Below are 27,533 nucleotides of genomic sequence, written 5' to 3' on the forward strand. Positions count from 1 at the left end.
AGCTATTTTTGATAACTAACTTAAAATATTAAATAAGCCCTATTTAAAATGGGCTATTCTATATTATAATGAAAATGAGTACTGAAATGATATTGACTGTTTTATTGGTTGCTTATAGTCTTTTTGTTCATATTCAATATTCTCATGGAAAATGAATTGTAAGTCTTTTTGTATTATATATTCCTAATATTTCACCTTTTAAAAAATTTCCCTCATGTACCAGTCACCCAGTAAATACTTAATTTTTAAGCAAATAAAACTGATATTTCTTATCCAAATCTTGACTGTAGAATGTTCTCACACCAGTTAGTGACATAAAACCATTATCTAAGATGTCTTCTTCAAGGATTAAACAGAATTATTTTTTTTTCTTTTATCCATCAGTAAGTAAAGTCCATGATGTTACTTTAAGAAACATGTCATTTCATGATAAAATTGTTGAAGTTCACAGCTGGCTGATACTATTTGTATCCTGAATATATTTACCTTAAAATAAATAAACATATATGTATTAACTCTATATAAATGTACACATATACACAAAAAAGAAATGTCTTATTATTTTATAACCTTTTCTAATATATTTTATTTAAATTATTTTCGTAAATCGACCAACTTGTTTATTTTCCATTTATATTAAAACATAGTGTGGCTCTATGGGCTTGTATTTTTTAAGTAAAATCCTATCAAGTGTAACAGGATTCTGTTTAATGAAGTCAGTGTAATTCAAGGCTGCATCCTTTAAATACCATCTGGGAACTGCATTATCAGTCTACTTATGTTCTTATTGTGACCCATCCTTCCATTTCAGATGACATGGGGAATTTTGTGGGTCAAGTCAATTGAGTAGAGTAGGATATGTGGTTTACATATCCTACACAGGATATGTGAGTTTAAAGAATAGCTTTAAACTTCACATAACCAAGAAATCACTGTATGCTGAAGGAAAAGTTATTGCTTTCGAGAGAAAATTATATTCTCTTTGGAACTGTATGCAGTTGTAATGATTTTTTTTTGAGACATGAAAAAATGTACTGGTGTTCATTTTGACTGAGCTCATTGTATAACTTCGTTTTTAAAAACAAGAGTAAAAACAAGACAAACACATCAGTATGACCACAGTATTTTCCTTTCATTTTAGTTCACTGCAGATTTTCTTGAGAAACAAAGTTAGTCTTTATAAAGTGTACTAAAATAAGCGAACCCTTCCTTTCTGATCTCATAATATTGGAAGAATATTTTATAATCTTTAAATATTTTTCTAGTTCAATGTAAATATTAAAATGAAGCTTACTCAGGCATTGAATAGAATTTGAATCATGCCTTTATTTGCTGTTCAAAATGCCTTTAGATTTAGATTTATGTTTATGTTAAGGAAATATGCTCCCCTCCTGATACTATCACCAATATTTATTTTTTTAAAAAATTAATTGAATGATTTAAGTAAAATATTCCAGAATAAAGTCTGTACAATTTTGTAGCCGTCTCATTTTTCCTGAGACTTTTGTGTGTGCATAATGTACATAATTCCAGGGTTGGGTGAATGTTTCCAGAATATTCCTTAAAAATAATATGAGTTTTCCTTTGTTATGTTCATTTCCTTTATATTGACTTTATTAGGGTGCCACTAGTTAACAAAGTTATACTGGTTTCAGGTGCACAATTCAACAACACATCATCTCTACATTGTATTGTGTGTTCACCACCCCAAATCAAGTCTCCTTCCATTGCCATTTATACCTCATATACCCTTCTCTACCTCCTCCCACCCCCTTCACCCTGGCAATCACCATACTGTTGTCCATGTCCAGGACTTTAAAAAAAAAATACATGAAGGAAATTGAGGAGAGAAATTTTTTCTCCTTACATTTTTCTTTCTTTTCAAAATAAGAATAGCTTTCAACTTCACATAACACACTTCTACGAAGCCCCATATAAGGTTCAATTCAACAGCCATTTACTTATGTGTATTGCTGTCATTATGCATATTTTCCCTGGTCAGTCTCATCCACTTTCTTCTGACAATGTCTAAATTCATGTCTCTGGTTCCAGCCTCTCTCCTTAGCTCCAGATATGTACATCTAATTTGCCTCATATTATCCACTTACCTGTGGTACGTAAAATGCAATGACCCCAAAACTGGGGAGTAGTATTTGAACTAAGTCCTGAGTATGATTTTGAGGGAGGTTGGAATGTGAAGGTGGGGTATAGACAAGAATTCTAAGCTGAAATAAACCAGTTCAGAGATGGTAAAGTATCTGGCAAGATGATCTCTACTGTCACTTGAAGTTCTATAAAATTTTACATTCTTTTTTGTTGTTATTCTCACTCAAGGACATGTTCACCAATTTTGAGAGAGAGAGAGAGAGAGAGAGAGAGAGAGAGAGAGAGAGAGAGAAAGAGAAATATCAATTGGTTGCCTCCTGTATGCTCCAACCAGAGATTGAACCCACAACCTACGTATGTGCCCTGACTGGGAATCTTACCCACAACCCTTTGGTGTATGAGACAACGTTCCAACCAACTGAGCCACACAAGTTAGGACTATGCTACATTCTATTTTTTTTTTATCCTGGTAAAATATACATCATAAAATTTACCATTTTAATCATTTTAAGTGTGCAATTCTGTGACATTAAGTACATTGTTTATTGTACAACTATCACCACCATCCGTCTCCAGAACGTTTTAATATTCCTCAACTTAAACTGTACACATTAAACTGTAAGTGCTCATTCTCTCCTCGTTACACTCCTTGGTAACCACCATCCTAATTTCTGTCTCTCTGAATTTCACTACCTTAATTTCCTTATATAAGTGAAATCATAGAGTATTTGTTCTTTGGTGACCAGCTTATTTTAGTTATACATGCTGGTTTATCTGGTCAATGTCATGATTGGCTATTGGAGTTTTAGACCAGCTCACTTCATTCAACATGTACTTGATATATAGTAATGATCTCTCAAATACATAAAATTAGCATTTTAAATCTATTTTCTATGAACAAATGCTTTCCAAGTTCCACAGCAGCATTTTTCTCCCCTTTGGCTGAGTGTCGCCTTTAGCAACAAACAGTGGGGTTCAAAGGCTTCATGAGGTAAAAGAGTTGATACTCTAGACACCAGTAATTTTTTAACACTAGACTCCAACCACTCCTCAGTAAATAGTACAATTATAGAATACTTGCTCTTTAGGCAGTTTGAATTTTGGAACAGAGAACTACTTCCTCACACTTAGCTGACAAACTATGTTGATGCAGGACTTTAAACTTATTCCTCTGACCCATTTTTTAAAATGTGTGGATCATTTTATAAGTGAAGAAGTGGAGTTTTTCCTACAGAGACTTCCAATGCTTACATGTGCAGGATGTATGGTTATGGTTTCCAGTCACTTGGCTCTTTTAGAATTGTAAACCAGTATGTAGACATCGTCTTAGCTTTTTAAATTCTTTAAAAGCAAACCAAACATACTTATTTGCTTTCTCCAATACAAACATCTTTTACCAGAAATCAAAGATAGAAGTTTTAGTCCCTCCAAAAGAAGGAAAACATAGGATCTAGATTTTTTTTATTTTGTTTTGCTTGTGATTGGTGTTTTTTATTGAGAACTGCGGTGGCCGAGGAACTGGTAAACAGAGCCTCTGTGGGTTAAGCTTCCTTGAGCAGGGAGGAACCCCACTAGCTCACCATTTATGCCTATGCCCACTCAGTCCTTGCTTCAGTACTCATGCCTGCCTAGCAATCTTCTGAATATCCAGAACTATGGCCATCCTCCAGTGAGGCTTGTCTCTGGAAATGGTGATCAGAAGGAAGCAAACAGAAAAGCTATTGAGCAGTTCTGGTTCTCTGCCGGTGTCAAAAGAGTTCTACCTACTTCCACTGGGTTGGAGGGACTAAGAGGAAGCCTTCTTTTCAGATCGAGAAGTTAATTAGTAATAACTTTAATCACATTTTAAACTTTATATGAATATTTTTGGTGAAGAATAGAAGTTGGTAAGATTCTGTTTTGAATTTGTACCAAACACATTGTTTTTAACTTGGAAAACAGGTGCTTTCATTCATGCAGAACTGCAGAAACAGATAAAAATGTTTTATAAGATTCTTCATTTTTCTTTTAAATTTCAGGTGAATGGGAAGCATTTGGAATTCATAAGGTAGAATATAATAATTGTTAGAAATAAACTTGTGCAAAAGAAAAATCTCAGGCTATACAGTGTTGTGAGAAGCCCTTCCTTCTCTTGAAAAGAATATAAAATACACATCAGGTTCATAATTTTGAGGTTCAGAATACCTGGTTTCTATACATAAAAATGAGTTACAAGACCCAATACTGGAATTCCTCTCTTCTTCCCAACATAATGGGAATTTATTTCCTCTCTCTCCTTCTATAGACACTACTGCTATCAAAGATTCTCAGCTCTTTCTTTCCTCAGGTCAAGCTGGTCCTTTGTGACAGGAGAGAGTGGATGTCAAGACTAGGGGGAGGGAGCATTGTTCCTCTCTTTCTCTTATACATCCTACATAGTGTCAGCATCAAGAAAGAAAGGAGAGGAAGGAGGAATCCTTTCATCTTAAATTAACGGAGCCCGCCCTCCCTGGTTTCTAACTAACTCTAGGCCACATCCCATTCTCCACACTGTAATGTCACCTAAACACTCATCATCATATTATTGGAATCCATTCTCTGCCATGATAAAGCCCCAGCCTCATGAAGATGCTTGCATATTTTCAAACTCCTCGGACACTTTGAATGAGTACTCCCAGGGATTTTAGAATTTGAGGGCTACTGGCAATAGTTTGAGAATCTTTATCCCACAGCTGGGGTTGTAAAGCTGAGAAAGGTGTTAACTAGCATCCCAAGTTAAGCACATTGAATATATATTTCCCCCTAGAAACATTGTTATGGTATAAATAGTAGTTAGTTTCTCTGCTACTCTTCCTGCTATACTATGGATACTTTTACATTAAATTGTCTTTTGGGGGATAACCCCAGGAAACTAGACATTATTTTTATGGGAAAATGCTTGCTTTCTAAATTCCAAACATCTTACTTAAAAATGTACTTTTGGAACACAATCCAATCTCAACTTGGCACTTGCCAGTATAGTAAAACCAACCATTTCTCTTCCAGTCAACTCTGTGGTCCCACAAAAATTCAGAGAATACCACTCATGAAATGCTATGGAGAGAGAGACGTCCCTAGTATTTCAAGCTATAGTTGAAAGAAGGAAGAAAAAAGATACAATAGTTTATTCCAACTTTTATCTGATAGAGCTGAATAGTGTGTGTGTGTGTGTACAACTGTTTTGGAATTCACATATATGCATTCTCTCTATGCACCCCATTTGCTCTTGTACAACTTACAGTGAAGTTATCTATACCTGGAGTGATTGTATTCTTTTTAAACGATATACTCCCTTCTCTTATCTATTTACCTGGGTAGGGGACAGTATTATTTCTAGGTTCTACGTTTATAAAACATGTCATTAATCATGGCTGAATAAAGTTGTAAAGTAATAAAAACAAAAAGCAAAAATTAAAAGAAGGCAAAATATCCGGGGTCCTTAAACTCAAAAATTGAATGAAAACACTCAGAATTCCTATTCAAAATTTCTTCAAGTTTCCATTTATTTCCTCATTCTGTAATGCATCTTTCTTTTCCCTTTAATATTATCATTTGAAATAATAATTTAAAGCTATGGTTTATATTTTCTGGGTTTTATAAAAATTGCTAATAGTTCCATAATAAGAAACAATAGCTACTTATTTAGCTATATCATAAGCTAACTAAATTTTGAGGAGGATCAAGTCTCAGAATTTTACTTTCATTTTTAATGTTCTATGGAAAAATAATATTCAGGGTTCCAAACACTGAACTTTAATGTACTGTATTTTAAAACCAGTACATTAGTATATCAGATTTAACGTTTATGTTAGTTATGCTCAGGTTTGTACTTATACATTGTTTCATGGCTCTTGCAGGGCTCAAAATTATGGATAATAATGGAATACCTAGGTGGCGGTTCAGCGCTGGATCTTGTAAGTATTTTTAAATAAACACACACATCCATGCTATAACCTCTTTTTTAATTGGAGTAAACAACAGCTTTTGGGCAAGCTAAGTGATTGCTTTAGTTAATATGTTCACCTTAAACTCTTCAGGACCACTACCCTTATGTAGATTTAGTTGTATTGCAGGATTGACCATGTTGCTCACCTTCTTAGAGTATATAAGAAGTGCAAATAGCTTAATAAAATCAAGCCCCCCAATTTAGGAATGAGTGTGTGACAGTTGCTGTCAGTTTAGAGTTTTACTTCGTAAGGTTATCCCTAAAAAGACTGAATGTTCTTAGATTTTTAAACATAATGTAATTCAAGTAACTGTTACTAAAAGTGGTTCTTGGGTTCTGACCACATAGGCCTATAGATCCCATTCTCTATAGTTTTCTCTTCTCCTTTATAGATCATTTGAAAATGTGATGGCATTTGTGGTTGTCAAATGACTTGGAAGTGCTACAGCACTTTTAGTGGACAGGGATGAGGATGCTAAAATTCCAGTGTGCAGAAATTCCACCCAATGAAGATGTGCTCACACCCAAAACACCTTTGAGAAATACTGGTTATTTTTGCCAAATTACTGTGATTCTATCAATGTTGTTTTTTGCCCCTTTACAATCTTTATTAAAATGGCATTGTATTTAAAATTCAGTGTGAAGTACTAAAGGCAGCTTTGTGTAGTAGAATGACTACTGGGATGGCCTATGGAAGTTTGAGTTTATAGAGCTGGCTCTGTTCATAACTAAATCATTGTGAACCAAACACATAAAATCCTTGGACTTTGATGTCATATAAAACAAAGAAGTGGCACTAAGTTATTTCTAAGTTATATTTAATATTATATGACATTTTATTAGTATGCTTCTGCTTTTGAAATTATAGAATATGCTACTTCTAAAAATAAGATCATCAAGTACTATTTTAATTCTTACTTTTTCAGTGGAGATGAGTTTTCCTAACTGAAAATGATTAAATATTTTAAATAGGGTTTAATCCTGACTGCCGGTAACTCAAAGTTTCCAATAATCCTATGAACAGAAATAGCCATAAGAGATTCTTTCCTTTAAACAGAACCATTCTTTTCTTTTTTTAAAAAAGAACTATTCTTAAAACATTCTAAAGAAATGATAATTAAACTTGATGGAGAGTTTCATCTCCTCCTAGGAATTCATCTCAGTTTAATCAGCTGAGTTAAATAATCCTTCCTTGTGGAATATGTGATACACATTCTTATATTCTAAAGTTCATTCTTTTTTCTGTTCCCTCTCTAGTGATAGAACACAAGTGGTGTTTCTTTGTATAATAATCCTTCATATATGGAGTCAGATCTCATTCTTATATTGAAGTTAAATAATCTCATTTCTATTCGTCTTGTCACAATTTTGTTATGCAATAGTTTTTGTTTTGTTTTGTTTTTTTATTAGCTCCATAAGAAGTCTACAGGTGCTCCATGATCCTCCTTCCACTTTTTATACATTAAGAGCCCTTTCCAAATTTATCACAGTTAAGTTATCTGATCTCCCATGGTGCTCACAATGTCTCTTCCCTGCTTAGTTGGCATTGACAAAGCTAGTCCACTGATTTCATCAGGATCACTGATAAGAGTGATACACATTAGACACTGGCCCAACCCTAACTAACACAGTCTGTATCCCCCAGTGATAGTTTGATCAGTTTTATGAAATCTATGAATTAAATGATTGTGAGACCTTAATCTCATCCTGCCATTCTGACCTCTGCCTAATCAAATTTGAATTAGCACAAATTCAATGAACTTAAATTTTTCTTAGCCTTGTAGTGGCTAAATATCAAGAGTCCTAGGTTCCAGTCTTGGTTCTTCCATTGACTAGCTGCCTTAATTTATTCAAATCTTAACTGAAGAAATTAAGTTAGTAGTCTCTAGTCTTATTTTTCTAGCTCTAAAATATAATAATATTGTGATTTATGTATAAATCTAATTTAACTGGACTTTGTAAAGAGAGCAAATAATGAGAAAATGTGCTATTTCTTCTCCATTTATAGTCCTGTACAAATGAATACTATCATTTAAGGAATCTAATAAAGGATTAGGCTTAGAGGCTTAGGCTACCAGGAACAAGAGAAAAAAAAAGAGGGATGCTGAACAGAAAGAATTTATTGTTAACATTAAGCTGGTACCTGACTAATGGAATATGACTGTGACTTTTAATTTATGTCAACATTATATAGTCTATACCTCAAGATTCTCTTCCATTCTTGAGCATACTGTATGATATATATTGAATTGCAGTGGTTTACAACAAAATCACATATAATAAGGTTAATAGAATAAAATATGAGCACCAATGAAAAAAAGAAACAATATGCTAACTGTAAGAAAGCATAACATAACATGTTGCACTGGGGACAGGCTGAAAGTCAAATGATTGTGGGGAAAATCCCCAAATGCACAAGTATACATTCTTTGAAAGAACAAATGTTCCTCTCTTGCATATCTTCAGTTGACAACAGAGGCATATTACCGAAGGCCAGTATGCTGCCCTAGAGGCAGAGGTATTAGCTATTAGAGACATGGCACAATCTTCAGTCATTGGAGAGAAGTTCAAATATGCACTCCAAGTACAGTAGACATTCTTTTTCCCAAGGTTGCATTGGGAGACACACACACACACACACCAAAAAAAACAAACCCTCTATTCCATCTACTTTACTTTTCTTCTCTTTCCAACTCCTTTTCCCCCTCTTTGTCTAATCATTATTAAGATGACTAAGGAAACATTTTAACCACAGGTTTGGGATAGTTTTCTATCCTGGAATGAGCCATAAAAACTCAAGTATACTACTACCCCATTCTCATTTCCCTGCCACGGGAATCTCCCCTCCCAGATAAGCTAATGGATTTTTAGGACCTCTTTTTTTGTTTGTTTTTACTGAAATATATTTTTAAATCCCATTTTAGGTTGTACACTGGCTTATCCAGGCGACTTTTTAGAAGTCCTTCAGAAAGATAGCTGGTATCCATTATAGGAACCTTGCCCAATTTCTTAAGTAACTGAGAGTATACCTCTTATGGCCTTGTCAACATTTTGTGATCAGTGATACTCACTACTAATTTTGAGTAGTATGATGTTTGTCTTTCAGTTATTTGATAGTACATCAGAATTTCATTGCCAATAATCAATAAAATAATATTCAATTTTTACCATTTACAATGACTTTAATCACTGCTGTTTAAATATAAATTTCTGGGGTAGAAGTTGATAGATTTGAAAGTAAATAGGTAATGTTACCTAGGAAAGGCTTCTATTGAATTATGGATATGCCTGGAGTATACTCTATATCCAGACCACAGTTAATATTAAATGGTGAGACCGAAGTATGGGTTCTATTTTAAGCTGTTAAATTTCAACATGAAAGTACCCTTTATTCGGAATAAATATGGCATTCATGAAAGATGAAATACACAAGGTGCCAAAGGGCTGTGAATCCCTACCAATGTGAGGCAGAGTGGGCAATGTTTGACTTTCACCACCTCTTCCCTCCTTCCAGCAAACAGAACTTTACCTCAGCTCTGACTTTAGTTTCCCACCCTTTCCTGTAAATGTTGTACAGTCTACTATTTGTGCTTTATGAGGTAGCAGAATTTTAAAATAACCATTTATTTTAAAGAGAGATTTTCAGTTATTCCATTACAACTTCTCCTGAAACCTAATCATTGCTTCCCTTGTATTCCAGTTGAAACTATTGGCTTTGGTACCGGGATGGGGAAAGAAAGGGAAGTGTGTTACATTTATTTTAAAAACTGTATTCTTCCATGATTTGATCATTTTTTTTAACTGTGAAAGTCTGAATAGTTTAATTATTATACTCCTGGTTAAATTTTAAGTTTGAGACCCCCAAAAGTCTCTATGCTTTTACAATGTTATTAAAACACATAAATGCTAAGAACTATGCCACAGTTGATCTATATGATCAAATTGGGTTGATGCTAAAAATAAGTTCAGTGTAAATATTTAATAACTTTTTTAATGTAGTTTTTTATTTTTTATTTTTATCAATCGTCACCCCAGGATACTTCTCCATATTGATTTATTTTTTGGAGAGAGTATAAGGGAGAGGGAGAGACAGAGATAGAAAAACATCGATGGGAGAGAGATACATAGATCAGTTATCTCCCACATGAGCCCCAACCATAGCCAGGGATCGAGCCTGCAACCAAGGTGCGTGCTCTTGACTGGAATCAAACCCAGGATCCTTCAATCTGAGGGCCGATGCTCTCACCATCTACTGACCCAAACCAGCTAGGGCTATGTTTTTATTTTTAAAATGTTTTTATTGATTTCAGAGAGAGGAAGGGAGAGGGAGAGAGAGATAGAAACATCAATGATGAGAGAGAATCATGGATCAGCTGCCTCCTGCACGCCACCTACTGGGGATCGAGCCAGCAACCCAGGCATGTGCCCTGACTGAGAATTGAAACCATGTCCACCTGGTTCATGGGTCAACACTCAACCTCTGAGCCACACCAACTGGGCAATATTTAATAACTTTTGAACAAATGTAAAAATTTAAGTAACTAATTTCCTTTTTCTCAGATAAAAAAATAAAGCTAGTTTTGTCATTATGTAAGTGTATCTTAAATTTTTTATGTAAATATTTAAAAACCTCAGGATTTTGAACTAGTATATAGGTCACACTGCTTGTATTATTATCTTTCACAATTAAATTTAATCATTTAAAAGCCCTTCTATTCCTTAACTTTTTTACTTTCTTCCCTCGCCTTTTAATTTGTTCTTATTTATTTAAATATTGGTTTAATAAACAGAGCTGCTTCATACATCTAGGTGGTTCCCTTATTTCGAATATAATATCAAGTTTGAATTTTATTGTTTTAAATTTTCATACATGTATGTGTGTGTATTTTCCCCCCTAAGCTGCGAGCTGGTCCATTTGATGAGTTCCAGATCGCAACCATGCTAAAGGAAATTTTGAAAGGTCTGGACTATCTGCATTCAGAAAAGAAAATCCACCGAGACATAAAAGGTATACAAAAATTTAATATGAACATGAGAAAAATAGGTACATTCTGAGGAAGCTGAGATTTTTTTCATTGTCTTTTCCCCCCCTCCTAGCTGCTAATGTCTTGCTCTCAGAACAAGGAGATGTTAAACTTGCTGACTTTGGAGTTGCTGGCCAGCTGACAGATACACAAATTAAAAGAAATACTTTTGTGGGAACACCATTTTGGATGGCTCCTGAAGTTATTCAACAGTCTGCTTATGACTCAAAAGTAAAGCGTTGTCTACTTTTGTTTTTTATAATAAGTTTTATATAACATACTGTCCTATTTAATAAACTGCCTTAATTTACCTTCATTTTAAAGTATTTCTAAAGCTAGAGTTATGACAAATGTTGCTGTTAAATTATAACTTCCCTGATGCTGATAATATTGGAACCCCAGTCCCTTCAATTTTGTTCCACACAACTTGGAGTAAAATCCAAAGTCCGCAGTATCACATACATGGCTCACTAGATCTTGCCCTTGTCCAGCTCTCCAGCTTCATCTCATGTCACTCTCCTCTATATTCTATCTGCTTCAGCCACAGTGGCCTGATTTCTGTTTCACAAACATAGCAAGCATACTTTGGCCTCAGGACTTTTGTACTTACCTTCCCTCTATCTGGAATAACCTTTCTCCCAACCAGTTTTCTGCTTTAAGCATTACCTACACAGAATAGTCTTCTCTAGCTATCCTGTGTAAATTTGCAGCCCCTCAACACCATCATTCATTATTTCCTTATCCTGAGCTCTTTTCCTTGCAGAACTTAGCACCATCTGACATGATATTATTTATTTATCTGTCTCTTCTACTAGAACATAAGCCCCTTGAGAGCAGGAATTTTTGTCTGGTTTATTACCACCTGAATCCTCAGTGCCTAGACTGTGGTACTTGGCATAATATAGAGAATTTGATACTTTTTAAAAATAAATTAATTTTATTAAAAACATTTATTAAGATCACATTTCTTGAGACACTTTAATATTGTTGTGACCATTAAAATTCCACAGGCTATTTTGTGGCAGTATTTTGGAATGGAATTTCAAGCTATTTTTTTTCTTTCTCTTAAACTTAGGCTGACATTTGGTCATTGGGAATTACTGCTATTGAACTAGCCAAGGGAGAGCCACCTAACTCCGATATGCATCCAATGAGAGTTTTGTTTCTTATTCCAAAAAGCAATCCTCCAACTCTTGTCGGAGAGTTTACTAAGTCCTTTAAGGAGTTTATTGATGCTTGCCTGAACAAAGATCCATCATTTGTGAGTATATGAGGCCACTGTTGTCTATTATTAAATCTACATAGAACAAATGTGTTTTTTTCTACAGTGAGGAAATAAAGTGCATGTGAAAATTGTCAAAAGTCCATTCAGGAAACTGGTTTTTCCTTTATATTGCTAATTCTATTCAGTTCTTAACAAGATCCTTAGTTCCTTTCTCTCCCTTCCCCCGCCCTCTATCTTTTTTTTTTCATGGTCCATAGCTTCTTCCTTATTCTGTTGATCATTTCCTATTTCAGGGGGAAAGAAATTTGAGAAATAAAATTTATTTAATAGGATGTCATTATTAAAGTATATGTGTGACTATTCACAATGATTTTTATTCACTGTGTTTTCACTTTTCATGAAAAGTTATATTTTCATTTAATTATTTTTACATTTAAATTTAGAAATTCCAAAATTAAGTTACATACCTTTCCTGAAGTATAGTAAGCTCCACTCATTTACCTAACAAATTTGATTACAGTTGTTTTACTGTTTTTAAAATAAATCTGCCTAGTAACTTCTAGAAACTAGAAACATATAAGAACTGTATTCTGATATTAATAAAGTACTAAGGGGAAAATATCCCCTGTAGCACCTGGTATTTGTATTTAGACGCAATATAAATTAATCTGAGTCATAAATTGTGTGCAGATAATAATAAAGTTACAGCCTTGCTAGTTTTCATCCATTTGTTTTATTTACAGTTAATACAATAAAAGTATTTCAAAGCACTATTTTGATGTTTTTAAATTTTTACTTTATTTTCAAAATCTTGCCATGTTTTTCCCTGTTTTTAGAAGGCCTGCCTGCCAGTTTGCTGGTAGATAGGCCATCTTTTGCCCATTGAGCTTTAACAAATTAGTACCAAGGCAATGAGTTCAATTTGGTTGCCTTGAGCCACTTCAATAGAATTAGCTATTGTCCTACAGCATTTTAGTTGTCCTCATACTTTCACACCTTTCAACTTCATAATTGAAATGATTTCTTATCCCCTTCAGTCATAAAGAGCCTAGAAATATTTATGCATGCTTCATTTTTTCCTTAGCGTCCTACAGCTAAAGAACTTCTGAAACACAAATTCATTGTAAAAAATTCAAAGAAGACTTCTTATCTCACTGAACTGATCGATCGATTTAAGAGATGGAAGGCAGAAGGACACAGTGATGATGAATCTGATTCTGAGGGCTCTGATTCGTATGTACAAATTATTTCATTTTTATTTACATAACGTGTTTTAACATTGTATATCTTTTAACTATGATCCAATGTGCTTTGTCTAGCATAAAATATAAACTATATTTTAAAGTTTTATATTAGAAACTGTGAAAGTCTTTAAAATCAGTTTGTGAAGTACAATGAGTTTAAAAACATGTTTTTCTTAGAATTGAGTTGCTCCGGTTTTAAATGGTCTCAGTCTAACCCCTAGTGGATTCTTGAGTATATTACAAAATTTTGGAATAAGATTTTATTAAAGGTGCTATTTTTTTCTTTTCTTTTTTTTATTGATTAAGTTATTACATATGTGTCCTTATCCCCACATTACCCCCATTTCCCCACACTTACGCCCTCACCCCCCTGTTGTCTGTATTAGTTTGCCCAAAGTGATAAGGGGCTATGTCTTCACAGACTTTTTTGTTAACCTACAAAATCTTTCTGGAGAATAACCTGCAGGTCTTTCCCACCTCTTGGCCATGAACCAAACCATAGTCAGACTGGTACATTTAAATGCAATAAGTCCTTACTTAATATCACTAATAGGTTCTTGGAAACTGCAAACTAAAACAAAATGTTTTATAATGAAACCAAATTTACCATAGAATAATCAATAGAAGCAAGAGTTAAATTCCTATGATATATATATATATATATATATATATATATATATAGTCACAAAAACATCACCAAGCATCTAAATAAAGCATTGAAATAAATATAAGCTATGCATACATTTAAGAAAGATGAATAATGACGAGTCAAATAATGACTTTCTAGCCCACTTTTTTTTAGTTCATGGTCATGGGTGAATGGAGCCTTTTCAGTAGCTCAGGGCAAAAGGCGGAACCCACTGTGGACAGGACGCCTTTGCATCACAGGGCCCCTCACACAGACCCACACTCACTCAGAGTGGGACAACTTAAACACTCCAATTCACCTCACATGTACATCTTTGGGATGCGGGAGGAAACTGTAGAATCTAGAGAAAACCCACACAGACACGGGGAGAATGTTGAACTCCACAGAGATAGTGGCCCAGACAGGGAATCTTTTTGTTTTTTTAACCCTCATCCACATTATAATGAAAAGATGTTATTCGAGGACCTACTAAATTTATTGATATAGATTTATACCCCAAAAATTTACACTGCTTTTTAACTGCATTTACATTAACCTTTTAGTCTCTAAGTCAGTGATGGCGAACCTATGACACGCGTGTCAGAGGTCACAGGAGAACTCATTTTTTTGGTTGATTTTTCTTTGTTAAATGGCATTGAAATATACTAGTAAATATTAAAGATATAAGTCTTTGTTTTACTATGGTTGCAAATATAAAAAAAAAATTGTATATGTGACACAGCACCAGAGTTAAGTTAGGGTTTTTCAAAATGCTGACACGCCGAGCTCAAAAGGTTCGCCATCACTGCTCTAAGTCCGTAGCTTAGACTAGAAAAATCTATAGACTGCACCAGAATGTACTACTCCACTGGCTGAAATACTCTGAGTCCTGCATTGATGAGAAATTGCCTAATTTTTGAAAGGGATAAACAAATGCCAGGATAGTTTTTGTACCCTGTTCTAGTGGTTGTTGGCCTTAGCTGCCCATGAGAGTTGCCCATGGAGCCTTAAAAAAATAAGGCACCCTATAGAAGATCCCAATCCAGTCAGTGAGGAGGGGTAGGTACAGGGCTTTATATATGGTTAGAGGTTCCCATATGTGATTGTGATGCACACTTAGACTTGAGAACCATTTCTACTCTTCAATAAAATGTATTATCTACCTGGAACTGAAATCAAATGCTGTCTTATACTATATTATTTTATACATTGGGACAGTCTCTCTTAAGAGTTTGACTGCATTGATTTGGCATTTTCACCAAGCTGAATTATTTAAGAACTTATTGAAATATCTTTGGCAATCATTTTAGGGAATCCACCAGCAGGGAAAATAATACGCATCCTGAATGGAGCTTTACCACTGTGCGAAAGAAGCCTGACCCAAAGAAACTGCAGAATGGGGCAGTATGTACATGGAAATGATCACTTCCTCTTGATAGATTTTTTCAAACTATGTAGTGAGATTTTGATGGTCAAAATTATTGGAATTCAATACCCCTAAATGCCTATCTACTTCACTGTGTCCCTACTATACCTCATTTGTCATTAGTTATGAGCTAATTAAGAAAAGGTCATAGAAATAATTTATGTGGACACTTGTGTAATTTTAAATGTATTTTACCTAGAGATACATATATATCCAGTGGAATCATGGATATCTATTATAATCCTAGAAGTTAGAAGCCTTCTGGATGATGGATGAAATTAGTGATGGGAAGAAAGCATGGAGATTTGCCTTATATTGGGTCTTTTTTTTGGGGGGGGGATTCGAATTAATGCACATTTACCATAGAAAAACAAAGAAAAATACAAATGAATGTTTTAAATTCATGTGTATAATCTATATTATTTGTTCAAAGGAGAAAGACCTTGTGCAAACCCTGAGCTGTTTGTCTATGATCATCACACCTGCATTTGCTGAAGTAAGTACAGATTCATCATTGCCTATGTATCTTAAGAAGTATAGTAATTTTAAATGTTATAGCTATTGATCTTTCTCAGCTTAAACAGCAGGATGAGAATAATGCTAGCAGGAATCAGGCAATTGAAGAACTCGAGAAAAGTATTGCTGTGGCTGAAGCTGCCTGTCCTGGCATCACAGATAAAATGGTGAAGAAATTAATTGAAAAATTTCAAAAGTAAGTTTGAAATGTCATTTTTTAAAAAAACTATTTTGACATTTTCTGTTTGATGTTAATTTATAATGCAATATAATTGCCTTGATTCAATCATTTCAATTGTTCCTTACAAAATCACTTTTTTATAGTTGTATGCTTAAAAACTCTTTTATTCTATAATGCATCAACTGTATATTGTGTTGTGTGTTCACCACCCCATGTCAAGTCTCCTTCCATCACCATTTATTCCCCCTATACCCTCTTCCACCTCCCCCAATCCCCTTCCCCTCTGGTAATCACCATGCTATTGTCTGTGCCTATGAAGTTGTTGTGTGATTGTTGTTTGTTTGTTTGTTTGTTTGTTTGTTTTTGCTTAATTTTATTAACCAATGTCGCCACAATAAACTGAATTAAAAAGAAGAAAAAAGAACAAATTTCAAAAAAGTTTTGTTTGTTACCCATGTTAAACATTAGCTTTTAGAATTATTATCTTCAGGCATTACAAAGTAATTTTACACTGAATGAAATGGCTCCCCCCACCCATTTTCCCTGCTAGATGAAGTAGAGACAAAATATTATGTATGGAGTATATTTTTATCTGGGCCCTTGTAAACATCATTTAGGAATGCGTTCATTTTTGCCACTACTCTCATCAGACCACCACTATTTACAGTTTCTAGTGCTAAAGTCCATAAATTTAACCCCCATTTAAAAAATTAAGGAATGGATTTTAGGTAGAGGAACTCAATGAAGACTATAAATATTCCTTATAATTAACTTTAGTTTCTATGCTGTTTCTTAAACTGTTGGTTTAATTTTTTTTAACATTCAACAAAGTCCTTACATTTAATTTTTAAATGCTCTTTTGAACAAGGCTTTTGTGCACATACACAACTCCTTAGCTCAAGCAAGTTTAAAGCAATACTAATTTTAGTCTTAATCCCATTATATCGCTTCTTGGTGCATCTTTATATTTCTTTGTATTGGTGATGTCCCTGGCATCAAGTAGGAACAAACTATAAAGCCTGTAAAAGCATAAACTCTCATACATCTTTAGATCTGATAAAGCCTACTTGTACTTATAACCTAAAACTCCTTAGGTTTTAATGGAAAACTCACCCCTTTTTTCCAATTTATAAAAGAAAATCAATTGCCAGTTGTAAAATCAAATGTGGAAGGGATTTTTTAACTTCTTTAAATCTTTAATATCTACATCAGCCGTGGGCAAACTACGGCCTGCGGGCCGGATCCTGCCCGTTTGAAATGAATAAAACTAAAAAAAAAAAAAAGACCGTACCCTTTTATGTAATGATGTTTACTTTGAATTTATATTAGTTCACACAAACACTCCATCCATGCTTTTGTTCCGGCCCTCCGGTCCAGTTTAAGAACCCACTGTGGCCCTCGAGTCAAAAAGTTTGCCCACCCCTGATCTACATGTTAGGATTCAATGGAAACGATTTAATTTGCTGAATCAGTTTCTTTATTGTAGATTTCATACAGATGTGAAATATAAAAATGCATAGTTGTATATCAATATAAGTGTTTTTTTAATTTTGTAGGTGTTCAGCAGATGAATCCCCCTAAGAAACTTAATATTGGCTTTCATTTCATGCGGACCCAGAGAAACCCACCAAAGTTACTTCAAGCTTAACAATGCTTAACTCATGAGCTCCATGTGCCTTTTGGATCTTTGCAACATTGAAGATGTGAAAGAAACTATTCAACTATTTTGTGATGGTGTTTATCATTTTATATTTTAAAGAGATTATTTTGTAAGGAATAACTTTTAATACTATAGTTTCATCTGTTTTCTAGTAAATGTTGAGATATAGTTTTGCTTTTAGATATCATTATTAAGTTACTAGGATGAATACCTTTCATGTTTCGATCTTTAGTTAACTATACACTGATGAAACATAGGTCTTTCAAAGTCATTCTAAATATTCAACTTTTGTAAATTATCAAATCTCAAAAAGCTTTTTAAAAAAACATAAGCATGTTCTAAAAATTACTGTTGGTGTAGAGGTGCAAACAAGTCATACCTTCTTAAAAGAGAAGTTTTTAATAAACTCTTGGAAATGGTACCTGGAAAAGTATAGACTCTCCTACAAAGTTGGTATGATATTCCAGGTAGCTCAATGGCGATCACATTGAAGAGCCCTGTGTTTAAAGCATTTATAGGCAACATGTAGCAACAGGGGTACTTCTTGGTGTGCAGTATTTATCATCTCCTTTAGAAGAGGAAATTAACCCTTATTTAACATGGTTGAGGATTTAATGCAATGCCAAGGATGGGTTTTTGGTAATACTGTAGGAATTAGTCTTCATTTTTTAAATTTTCAATTCAAATAGCATATTATATGCTTAGGTTGGGGGAGCTTAAAAAGCTGCTCTTCATGTGATTGAAACCTAATCAACAGGTAGGAATATAATTTACACCAGCATATTTTTATCATGGTAGTAAAATATGCTATAAACTATTTATACATTTTTGCTCTTCATAATTATCTAGTACATAAGCATCATTTGTTCATTTTTGAAAGGGTATTTAAATAGGAATTTTCTGGTTCATATGAAAGTAACCATAGTACAGGATGATTTCTGTCTGTACAAAGGTAAGTTAGACTGTACAGTTAATATTCAGTTATATTTATGGTACTGTTATGTGGGTAATACCTTTTTTAAGCCCAGTATATATATTATGCCTGCCTAAGTTCTGAACTGTAGTTGTCTAATTATTGATATTAGTTAATTTTGATGGTTGACATTTTATTGTTTGGAACTGCATAATTTTGTTTTTGCACAAAAGTCATTTTTTAAAGTCTGAATAATTGCCAAATATTAGAAGAAAAATATTCTTCAAGTAAAGAATATAGTTTTTAATCAAAGTGGCCATTACCTCCTCTTTTTGTAAGAATAAAGACAATTAAGTTTTTGTCATGTCATGTGCCAAGAAAATTATTTTCATTGGTGCCTACACTTTAAAGATTACTTTTAACACATTGTATTTTCAAGTAATGGCTCAGTTAAAATTTTCCACCTTCTATGGAACTGAAACTCAATTACAATTTATAATCTGTAGAGGTCAGGAAATAAATTTGCCACTCATATCATGAGTTAAAAGAATATTTTTATAAAAGTAAAAGCAACCAATTTATAAATTGATTATTTAAAACTTTACACCACAACTGCATCATAAATAGAAATTGTATTGCTTATTCATTGTAGTTATTAGTCCTGTAAACTGTTTCTAGGTGAAGCGTACTCCAGTGTTTGGCAGGGGTGTAAAATAAATATTTAAATTTCATGGTCCTCAGTGTTTGTTTTCTTGAGGAATGTATGGTGTGGTATTTTGCTTGTTTCAGATCATTTCCCCTTTGTCCTTTAATTTATTGTGGGAATTTTAATACTAATTGGGACCTAAAAGATATTATTCACATTTTATTAAGCATTGATTATAGCTACAGTGAATATATGTCCTTATTTCTGCCTTCTATCCTGAAAAAATTATTAACAGAGTACTCTTTCACTCAAAAATGTCCTAGGTTGAACAATAATTTATATGTTCCCCCTGATCATAGTTTTTATTAGGAAATCTCATAAAGATTTGAATCCTATAGTTCTCTGGGGAAAGCAAACTTTACAAAGACTTACAGAAATTGAAACAAGAAACAATATATAAGCCTAAATGAATTTGAGTTTTTCCTAGAGGAAAAGTCAAAGATGAACTTAATATAGGTTTGAGGATGTTTAGGATTAATGTATAGGTGATTGGACTTCAATAGTGGGGTGGGCAAAATTAGGTTTACAATTGTGAGTATGTGAAATACAGAGTTAATAAAGCTATTGTAATCATCAAAACCTGCATGTCTTTTTCCATACAAACAACTGTAAACATACTTTTGCTCATCCCTGTATATTCTTATTATAAACTAGCTATTCTATACTTGTGAGTTACTGGATACAATTTCAGGAGCAGGAAAGAAAGTGCTAGACTATGGGAAAGGGGTAAAGGAACATTTATTAAAAGGGATTTTTCTGCCCTAACCAGTTTGGCTCAGTGGATAGAACATTGGCCTGCGGACTCAAGGGTCCCAGCTTCGAATCCGGTCAAGGGCATGTACCTTGGCTGTGGGCACATACCCAGTAGGGAGTGTGCAGGAGGCAGCTGATCAATGTTTCTCTCTCATCAATGTTTCTCACTCTCTATCCCTCTCCCTTCCTCTCTGTAAAAAATCAATAAAGTATATTTTTTTAAAAAAGGGATTTTTCTGATGTAAAGACTAGGAGAATAAGGAAATTATTCTATCCATCTTTTCTCCATTAAGTCATATATAAAAATAGCTTGCTTATATAATTGCAACACTTTTAAAGTTAGTACTTAACATTATTTTATATGCTTTACTCAAAATTAAAATCAGTAAACAAAATGATGTCCTTAAATAGAATGCTATGCCTTCCAGGGGGAATAGTAGAAAAATTCTGAATGGGTTAAGAATAGACTTTTGGTTTATTAACTCAGTCTGCTTTTAGTACTATCATTTTTTTCAGCTATCCTAATTCTACCACTTCTTTATCCATGACTATACATTTTCACCGGCCTCCCTCCTTTCACTTCTTCAGTCCTTTTCCTTAGTAACAGGCTCAAACCAATCACTCCTGAAATTTATTAAAACAAAACGAACCTAATACTTATAGCATTTTTAAAAAAATGGATTTTAGTCACTCTGTTAAAATACTGTTCATCTCATTTCCTTGCCTACATACATGCAACAAGATATAGCAAAAAAAGTCTTACAGGAGATTAAACAAACCAACAGTTAGCTTTTCTCTTTCACTACATATAATAGATAGTTAAGAATAGAGAAGTAATAAGTTAAACATTATTATATCCTCAGCAGGCATATATCTGGCTTTAGAAATTCATTAATTCATTCATTTCTGAAGATTAGAATTCTGCCAAGTCCTAGATAAATTATAAACTTGTGGCTGTTGAGAGAATCTATGGCACATCTTGTTCCTGAGCTTCAGGAGGGCCATGATACCCCTAACATATCTTATAAAAATTGAAGTTCTTAACATATTACACGACCATTTTTACTGGGCCCCACACAGATAATGAGGACTGAAACCTTTAGTCATAGTACTATTTAAGAACAAAAATGACTAACACAGTCACGATCTACTAAATCACTAAATGACATAAGAAGCCAGTTCTGCCGAAACCGGTTTGGCTCAGTGGATAGAGTGTCGGCCTGCGGACTGAAAGGTCCCAGGTTTGATTCCGGTCAAGGGCATGTACCTGGGTTGCGGGCACGTCCCCAGTGGGGGATGTGCAGGAGGCAGCTGATCGATGTTTCTCTCTCATCGATGTTTCTGACTCTCTATCTCTCTCCCTTCCTCTCTGTGGAAAATCAATAAAATATATTTTTTAAAAAAAAGAAGCCAGTTCTATATGCCAACCCATGCTGTCACCATTCTTCAGTATTAAGGAGTCTGATCTTCATTTATAATGTCTCTATGGGAAAATGTGTCATGGAGATGACAAATACCCACCTCACTTCACCACAGTGCTAATGAGGAGAGGGCATGTTCCACAGTTCTTTTAGAGGGAATAGAAGAGAAGTTGATAAACAAGGCAGCAGTTGAATCTTGCATAAGCCACATGTCTAAACTTCGAAGATTCCCTAAATACCAATGAATAGGAACTAAGAAAATGGTTTATGCAGAAGGTTCCTTCTTTTTACCTAAGTTGGTAACAGAACTGGTCCAAATATGGTCACAGAGTTTACAGTTTTAAGCTAAAAAGTAATTACATGGTTTTAACAAAGTCCTGTCTTCAGCAGTTGTATTGGAAGATACATTTTCATCTTCTTCATCTAGCTGTAGACTACCAGAAGACAAGCGAATTCTGGCCATGGGTGACCTCATTCCTTTACCATACAAAGAGTAACAGTCTGGTTTAAGAATCTCTGATTCAGAATCACTGGATTCATTAGCTACATACCTTTCTGCTGCTCCCTGATCCATTAGAACTGTTGGAAACTCCTGCTCTGCAAACATATGAGTAAATAGGTCAGCTTTACGACTCAGCGCAGGACAAGGCCCTAAAGGTCTAAATTCTGACCCAAAAGGAAAACGGATAGTTTTCATGTCTGATTGGCTGTGGGAGCGTTTAGGGGGTTGCTCTTGAATATTATATACAAATGCATCTTCTAAAGCTGGGTCTTCTAGATCTACGTTGATGTTGCTCCTACCACTTGTCCTATCCATAGCTTCTTTGAGTCCTTGAAAGTCTTGCTGAAAGCTCTTCATTCTGATATTCCTTGGGCTTCTTTTGACTGGCTTCATTGCAGTGGGTTCTAGACAGCTGTCTAGCCTTTCCCTTTCCTCTACCATAATTGGAGACCGTCTGGGCACCTGGGGTGGTTTGTCCATATAAAAAAAGACTTGGGGAGGCATAATATCAACCTGCTGACCAGTACAAGGAATATACGGCACATCTGTGTATGTTAGCCTCTTTGCTGGACTCACTTTGCTTGCAAGGCCAGAAGATGTGTTCATGTGATTGTCAGCAAACTTACAGCTTGTTCGGAAGGAGCTTAGAGGACTTCTTTCCTCAAAGTAGTCTCTAGAATCAGTGTCAGGATCATGGTTAGTGTTAAAGACAGGCTCAGTATAAAAAAAAGAGAAAGAGGAACTGCTTTGCGATTGATGTAACAATGTGGGATCTGCCTCTGGTTTGGAACGCTCCAGCTCTGCTGCAAATGTCACCTCTACTGCAGAGTTTCTCCTCCTACTGTCTAGCACAGGCTCAGATGCGTGCACTCCATTCACATTTCGGTAGTACCCACTGCCATATGCTAGTCTCAAATCTTCCACCTTGAGAGAAAGGACATGTTGGTAAAAGAAGGAAACAGTCATTTGGTTGGGTGGAATCAGGAATCTAAATTAGTCTTAAGTTTTGCAAAGGTGGTTGGTCACAAAGTTATTTCAAATCATCTTCTATTCCAGGGTTGATAAATATATTCAGAAAGGGTAATAACTTGTACCATATCCCAATTCATGTGCAAAAAATACACATGACACTATCCTTTCTCAGTTCCATCCCACTCTCGGGCTCCAAGATCTCTATGTACTCAGCCAGCATTGTACTTCAAACAGTATGGTTTAGTACCTATATTAATGAGCCAGGAATTCTGACTTCTGTCCTGGCTCATTGCTGTGTGACCTTAGGCAAGTCTTCTAACCTCCCTGTTCCAGCCTCCTGCCTATTTTCTGTAAAATGCTGAGGAGGAGGCCTATGACTGGCATGAGAGGGTCATATATTATATGGTACCTTTCAACATTATACCTTTGTGATGCCTTTCAGATAAAAACTGTCTGTGATTTGAATGAAGACATAAGAGTTTATGAGACCTATAATTATTTTTTTGTGAGAGTAAAAGACAACATGGTTCATACTATAACACTCAAATGAAGCCATCATCTCAATTTCAGAATAACAGCACTTTGTTCTTAAATTGAGTTACAAAATTATACAGCAAAAGTACTTTAAAACTTTAACCCAACACCTTATAGCTTCCTCTGTGCCTAAGTTTTTATAGGTAATACAAAGCCATATATATTCATTTGACTACATTTTTCAACATGTTAGCATTGCATATGGCAATTTAAGCCAGATCCTTCCAGTCTATAAGATACACACCAGTGGTAGTGTACTAAATGCTCTTCTATTGGCTGGAAAGATGGAGCTGACAGACCTCCACAGGAGGCTAACCTACTCAAACACAGTAACTGGAAGATTCTGGCAGAATCAATTCTTGGAAGCTTTTGAAACAACACATTACACTTATCTTTAAAAAAGCATTTTCAGAACCTTACTTGTTTTGAGACATCAGAGAGGAGGTCTGGTGAGGACCTGCACTGTCGTTCATGGTACTGAGATGGGTAATGTTTCCTGAAATTACCAAATGAAGAATGTATTGAAATAGTGTTTATGTGAATAAAGGATACATATAAATCTCTAAATTCAAGTCAAATTCAACGAGAGAGAGAGAGAGAGAGAGAGAGAGAGAGAGAGAGAGAGAGAGAGAAAACATTGTACCTTTCAAATGGCAAGCTCTTCAACCTCCCTTTCCCCCCATATTCCAAAAGCTGTCTTTGGGTTCTTCCACTATGACAAGAAAAAAGGTAAACATTTTATTAATGCTATTTGTAAGTGAATAGGCTACTAACATTCAAAGGCCTCATTAATTGTTGAAATATTAAGAGTCTGGATGACTAACATATGTCATGTATCTTTGACCAGCATATTAATGATAATACCCACTTAACTAACCAGCAGGCATAGAGCAACCTCAATTACTCAGATCCCAGAAAATTTTAAAAAGCCTCGAAACAGAGCTCTATAACAGTTGAAAATTCTGGCCTTGGAAACTAATATGCTTTCTTTTTATAGGCATTCTCTCTACTTCCAAATTTATAAGTGATTTCTAATGAGGCTATTTTACTGGTTTCCTAACCCATGACAGAAGAAAAACAACTAATTAAACAGTAAAAGAGGGTTGCTTCAGTCAGACATACACTAGCAAAAAAGCCAGTTGAATGCTGGAAGAAACACGAGTCAAAAAAGAAATCACAAGAATAATAAAACCCAACAATTCTGGGCCATTTATCACTGAGATATAGGGTCTGACATGTGTCCCCCACCCTGAGGCCATCACCTTACTACAGCTGCCTGCAGACGATAATAAGTGATATTTATAATTACTTAGGCCATTTAAAAAGGCAAAATATGATCAGTATCATCTGTTTAAGAAAATGGGAAATTATAGAATACATTTTGGAAAGATTCCATCAAAAAAATATGTATGTTTAAAAAAATCTCAGCTCTTACTGGTGCAGGCCTCCACTATTTGAAAAAGACCTTATGGGAAGCATTTGATTAGTATATTTTTCTCTTAGCAAAGAGTTTTAAAAGGCTTTTCCTAAGAATTTCTAGTTTGGTGTCTTCAAGTAGAGACAAGATCTTATTTAGACGTTGCTTCAATTTCTCCAAGGTATTACCTGTAATAAGGAGCTTCTACTGCAATATTGCTCAAGCTTTTTAATCTCTTGGCCCCTTTCATGCTTACTCACACTATCTTTTGCCTAACCACCGCCAAAAGAATGTTGTTGAGCTTTCTTTTCCATGACTTGCACGTAAGTTGCATATAAGCAAAGCAATAGGTTCATTGATATTTTCTCAAACTGCATATGTCACCTCATCCTTGCAGAATTCTGATCAAACCCCTTAAGATGTTTCTCTCCCCCTGCCTCCCATTTAGAAAATATTGACTTAATATGTCACACAGAGAATGAGTAGTAAAGAGTATCATTGTTTAAGTGATTAAAATAAACTATTTATTGCTTCTAGAATTCAAACTTCTACTGTCTTCCATTTTATTGAAAATTTGTGTGTGTAGTTTGCCTATGTGTAATATTAAATTACCTATAGCGGAAACTGGAACCTTTGCTGCAGAGTAGGGTTTTGGGCTTTGATTTGGGCTCTTCAGAGAGTCTGAAGAAAGCATGGTATTCCACACAAGTCTTCCAGAAAGCCTTACAGACATCTCGGCTGGCCATGGTGAACTCCAAGGTGTCCTTGCACAACACCTGTATAAACCAAGTTCCATCAAGCAAAATAGCCTTCAAGATTATAAAGACCTTCAAATCCCAAAGCCTTCCAAACTATTGGTCCAGGTGCCCATGCAGCTTCTGGTTTTCCACTTGGCTCCCTATAAGCTTCACACCTATTGAAACCAAATTATTGGCAACCTTCCGAGGAACAGCCAGGGCCACTGCTCAAAAACAGAGCCTTCTCTAAGAACCAAATTTTACCTTGCACACCCCCCTCACCTCAAACATTTTTTCACCCCTTCTTTTCTGCCAGGAACATTTTTATGAAGTTGTAAATTAGGTTAAAATAAACATTAAAGAGTAACCTTTCAAGGTAACAAGAATTATAAATGACCAACAAGAAAGGGGAGTGGGGAGGAGATTTCCATATAGATGACAGGCTTTATAGTATGATTACATGTATATGAATCTTTTTAATATACCACCAGAAGCACTTCTTCCTCTCTAGGATGTCTTGTTCTGTGATAGTTTGTATTTTTCATTTAGCATGTTCTAATCTGCTCTGGGAGAGGCTTAGCCTTTCAGACATAAAAGTTTTTTTCCATTCCTTTAATATACTATATATCCCCATTTTCCTATACATGTGTGTAGCCATATTTTCAGCAGCCCCCCAACTTTGATGGTGCCTCCCATCTCTTATTTTTTTCCATGTTCCTATATACAACCCTGGGATTCTCCATGAGCTTCAAATTGGATACAGTCTCCTGATGATTCTATAAAAGGTTAAGATCCAGAGAATGAAGCCCAAATTACTGGATCTTCTGTAGGTAAAAATTTTTTTATGCATATTTGCTTTATCATAAAAGAACATCCTTTCTAGCACCTTTGTCTTACCCTGTACAATGCAGCCTTGACCAATAGTTGTTTCTCTTGCTTAATATACACCTAACCCCGACATCCTGCTTTTGTAAACTGTAGGTGTTCAATTATTTGGCATGTAGTAGGTGATCGATTATTTTGCTTAAGGAAAGAAGATGAAAATATTTTATAAAATGGAGCAGAAAACAGAACAAATATGTCCATAGTTCTAGATCCGATCACATCTATTTGACTTATCAGATCCCTGAAAAATGGTTTCTAAGGAAACTTGTCTTTCATCCCAACCACTGCATTTTCCTATTATTTTATTCGTCCTAAATTGCCAATAGGATTTCTTTGTATTTTGCCTTTAGTAAAAATATGACTAAGTAAAGCTCTGGTTTATTTATGTAGAGTCAAAAGGGGGAGCACATCACCCCTCAGGGCCAGCTAGCTTTCACCACTCACAATCAAACTATTTGCAGAAACAACCAAGAAATCCCAGGTGAACAGAAAGTGATAGAATTTATTAGAAAGCTACTTACCAAGATGTTGGCATGAAGTTTGATGAGAAAATGCTTTCTCTTAAAACTCAACTTGCGGATTTTAGCCCAATTAAAAGTATTAATCTTTGTATTTCCCTATAATTAAATACACGGAAGATTTCAGGGAGATGAATATTAGCACAAGCTGGTTTGTAAGACAATGCAAACCTGTTAGAAAATCTATGTCATGAATGAGAC

The 27,533-nt window shown here is 34.8% G+C and overlaps 2 protein-coding genes across 3 annotated transcripts in view; one reads left to right on the plus strand and one right to left on the minus strand.

The window, feature by feature from the left end:
• STK26 (serine/threonine kinase 26) overlaps positions 1-19,623 on the plus strand; it is a 56,956-nt gene extending 37,333 nt beyond the window's left edge. The window contains exons 4-12 of the mRNA XM_081115127.1: positions 5,982-6,038; positions 10,970-11,078; positions 11,168-11,325; positions 12,170-12,355; positions 13,404-13,552; positions 15,502-15,595; positions 16,051-16,113; positions 16,193-16,329; positions 17,871-19,623. Coding sequence (XP_080971253.1) covers positions 5,982-6,038; positions 10,970-11,078; positions 11,168-11,325; positions 12,170-12,355; positions 13,404-13,552; positions 15,502-15,595; positions 16,051-16,113; positions 16,193-16,329; positions 17,871-17,895 — 978 coding nt within the window. The 3' untranslated portion in view covers positions 17,896-19,623. The remainder of the gene's footprint in view (positions 1-5,981; positions 6,039-10,969; positions 11,079-11,167; positions 11,326-12,169; positions 12,356-13,403; positions 13,553-15,501; positions 15,596-16,050; positions 16,114-16,192; positions 16,330-17,870) is intronic.
• Positions 19,624-22,107: 2,484 nt separating this feature from the next.
• The window catches only part of FRMD7 (FERM domain containing 7), a gene marked incomplete at both ends in the record, with an annotated part of 68,602 nt that continues 63,176 nt past the window's right edge, over positions 22,108-27,533 (minus strand). For both annotated transcript variants that reach the window (XM_081081148.1, XM_081081147.1), the window contains 5 exons: positions 22,108-23,193; positions 24,196-24,271; positions 24,419-24,487; positions 25,805-25,968; positions 27,336-27,431. In XM_081081148.1, the coding sequence (XP_080937274.1) occupies positions 22,108-23,193; positions 24,196-24,271; positions 24,419-24,487; positions 25,805-25,968; positions 27,336-27,431 (1,491 nt within the window). The remainder of the gene's footprint in view (positions 23,194-24,195; positions 24,272-24,418; positions 24,488-25,804; positions 25,969-27,335; positions 27,432-27,533) is intronic.

This window comes from Myotis nattereri (genome assembly GCF_964212035.1).
Source record: "Myotis nattereri genome assembly, chromosome: X".
Classification (NCBI taxonomy): Eukaryota; Metazoa; Chordata; class Mammalia; order Chiroptera; family Vespertilionidae; genus Myotis; species Myotis nattereri.